Source organism: Apium graveolens, chromosome 4 (assembly GCF_009905375.1).
Source record: "Apium graveolens cultivar Ventura chromosome 4, ASM990537v1, whole genome shotgun sequence".
NCBI classification, from domain to species: domain Eukaryota; kingdom Viridiplantae; phylum Streptophyta; class Magnoliopsida; order Apiales; family Apiaceae; genus Apium; species Apium graveolens.
Window position 1 is genome coordinate 270,720,325 of NC_133650.1, and position 3,573 is coordinate 270,723,897.

Sequence of the window (3,573 nt, forward strand, 5' to 3'; positions counted from 1 at the left end):
GGAGTACTATTGCCAATGACCCTGCTATGGGAGAGGCAGAATTATCACATTCATGTGACGGTAACCTAGTAAAATCCCCTGCAATTCAATTGGAGGTTCCCACTACATGTGAGGAACAACAACTTGTCATTACCACAGAGCAATCTGTGAGTAAAAATGAGACTTCTGTCACAGGTGGTTCTAATCAACCCTCAACCTCACAACCTCAACAACAACACCTTCTCTCTCAATGGCTGCAAACATCTGACTCTCAACCTTCATTTGTGGATGATCTTCTTGTTGAGAAGATTTCTGGATTAGCAAACATCTCACAGCATCTACTCACTTCAGACATGAGCAATCAAGACTATCAAGCCATTATGCTCATATACAATGAAGATGTTGAAAAACAGAAAGAGAAGATAGTGAATGATGCATAACAAGATGGGAATGTGGATGCATGGCTATCTCAAGACTTTGTATTGGAGATGGATCAAGTCTTGGCTAGGTTTAGGGATGAATATGTCACTATTCTTGGAAGCAATGCCAAGGTCTTGACTCCATAGGATGTCTATGATGCAGTCACTGAGGTCTACAAAGCTCAACTCAAGGCTTTTCACCTATTTGGTAAAGCTCTAGAACTCAAGCTGACTGGTTAGAAGACAAGATAAGGAAGCTGGTGAAGGAGAAAATGGATGAGATTATACCATCTCAAGTACAGATCACCTCCAAGTTCAAACATTTTGCTGATCAAATATAAAGAATGAATCTGACTACCTGTTGGCTATAGGCCCAATAAGCCCACAGAACAAAGGCCCAACGAAAGATCAAGCTATTGGGCCGAAGGTCCACCAAGCCCGTAAGCCGAAGGCCCACGAAGAGCCTCGGGCCAAGGCCCATCTTTATTCCCGAACGTTGGACAACAGAAGGGACATAACGCCCCATTTTCACTCCCTCCTTAATGATAAGTAACGGATGAGCATTCATGACCTAGAATGGGTATAAAACCACTTGGAAAGTAAGACAAAACAAACAGACATTCTCTCTAAAACACTATGTTTTTCTTGTATTTTCTACCCACTTTACAACCAGATTCTTATTCTCACACCGGAGGTGAATCGGGGGTACAAACCCTCGCATTCTCTTCACTTTCAGGTCTAAGCAGAAGCTACCTTCACGGAGGCCGAAGCCTGTTCATCCATCCGAAGGAATCTGGGCGTAACATTTGGCGCCGTCTGTGGGACCTACGAGAGTTACAAGCCGAGATAATGAGAGCATGATAGAAATAATTCATGAGTATTCACTGCCACCTGGTTTTATCGATAAAGGGAAACCATCCACCCTAGTGGAAGGAGATGGAGTCATCACATTAACTCCTGAAGAAGAAGCCTTGCTCCTAAAGATCCGGGCGGAAAAGGCCGCGGAGAAGGGCAAGGCCAAAAGTGACCAAGTAGAAAGGGATGCAGAAGCCCACGCTAAGTGAAGAGAGGCTGATGCACTATGACTGAAGGCCCTGCAGCTTCAAAGAGAAGAAATTGAACTGCAAGAAAAGACCCTAAGTGAAGCATTGCAGGCCGACGAGCAGGGAAGAATGAATAAGGATAGGAGAGATCGAAGGGCCCATGACAAAGAGGATGAGTCTGACTCTGATTCTCATCCCCGAAAGAAGAGGATGAAGCAACCCTTCTCATCTGACTCGGACGAGGAGCCCGACGGATTTCGCCTCAGGCTCAGTCTCCTAGAAAAGGCCTTATTCCGTGATATGAGGGGCGACTGAGAACCGTTCACAACCCAGAAAATTGAACAGTATCGACCCCCTCCGGGCGAAGAAAGGCAATTCCCTAAGATGAGTGAGTTCAGCGGGAAGGAAGATCCTGAGGACCACTGCGAAAAGTATGAGTTGCTAATGATTAGGATGGGTCATAATGATATCATGCTGTGCAAAATGTTCAAGACCTATCTGAAGGGGTCCGCTTCGATGTGGTACAAATCCCTTAAGCCTAGGTCCATTGGATCTTACAAGCAACTAAAGAGGAAGTTTTTGAAGTACTACTCGCACCTGTGCCGAAAAGTGAAGGACATTGAAGCCCTGGTCCACTGCAGACAGAGAGTGAATGAAGAGTTGGGGGATTATCTCGCTCGGTTTAAGAAGGAAGCTGGAATGTTTACTAATCTGGACAAGGTCAAAGCAATGAGCTTCTTGATGGCAGGGATGGACCCCTATAAAGGTAAAAAGCTTTGCTCATCTCTTTACGATTTTTCCCCTAGACCCCTGAATGATATATATGTGAGGGGCGAGAACATTCGCCGAAAAATGGAAAGTATTGGGGGGTATAAGGACACCCGAAGGGATGACCGATCAAAGCAAGCTGACAAATACGAAGGCTCAAGATCAGGCTCTGACCGAAGGGATGGTAGGAAAGAAGGAAGAAAAGAGACGGATCGCGGGGCCGAACAACGACGAGATAGAGATTCGGCCGTATTCACCCCTTTGAATGCGCCAATCTCAAAGATTCTCCATAAAATTAAGGGCAAGCCTGGGTTCGTACGGCCGACAAAAATGAAGGTCCCAAACCATAAGAAGAACCCCGATAAATACTGCGACTACCTCAAGGATAAAGGGCACAATACCGACGAGTGCTATCACCTCAAAAGACTAATTGAGCGTATGATCAAAGATGGCGAACTTGATCAGTTCGCTTGAGATCTGAGAGACAGACTGGGGCCGAAGGAAAACCAGGAGGAAGAGATAGAAGCTGAAGAGCCGGAATGAAGGGATAGGATCAGGGGCGAAGTAAAAACTATATATGGGGGCAGCATCCTAGATAAGGATAGCAAGACAGCCAAGAAAAAGTACGCCCGACAGGTATACAATCTCTTTCAGTTCGGTCAGGCGAAGCCCAACATGCCCATGACCTTTAGCACTGAGGACTACGAGGACGTCATTCGCCCACACGAAGACCCCCTAATTATTAACCCTATCATTGGGCAGAATAAAATATGGAAGGTGATGGTGGATACCGAAAGTTCGGCCAACATACTGTTCCACAAAACCTACTACAAGATGAATTTGGCTGGAAAACAGTTGGAACCCTGCAATGAGGCTCCTCTTTATGCCATCGGAGGGCACCCCATACAATTTGAGGGAACCATCACGCTTCCTATCCTCCTGGGCAAGTTGCCATATACTGTTGAAAAGCCGGTGAAATTCTATGTGGTATGGATTTAGAGCCCATACAATGCCATATTCGGAAGACCCTTCTTGTCGACTTTTGAAGCGGTGGAATGTGGCAATCGAAGCAGCAAACAAAGTGATCTTTCGAGGAATCAAGAAGAGGCTGGGCGAGGCTAAAGAAAGATGGTCAGAAGAACTCCCTTGGATCTTGTGGGCTACCGAACGACCCCTAGGACTTCAATAGGGGAAACTCCCTTCAGAATGGCCTATGGGACCGAAGCCCTAGTTCCAGTCGAAGTGGGATTGGAATCATACTGAACTGAGGTCTATAATATGGAAACTAACAGCTTTGGACTAAGGGCGAACGTGGACTTATTGAAGGAAGAAAGAGAAGTTGCCCACCAAAGGAACATGAAATA

General features: G+C 45.9%; 1 protein-coding gene across 1 annotated transcript; it reads left to right on the forward strand.

Moving 5' to 3' along the window:
• The first annotated feature begins 1,825 nt into the window (after window positions 1-1,825).
• LOC141719640 (uncharacterized) lies at window positions 1,826-2,683 on the forward strand. The gene has a single exon (XM_074522015.1). The coding sequence runs from the start codon at window positions 1,826-1,828 to the stop codon at window positions 2,681-2,683; it is 858 nt and encodes a 285-aa protein (XP_074378116.1).
• The last annotated feature ends 890 nt before the right edge of the window (window positions 2,684-3,573 follow it).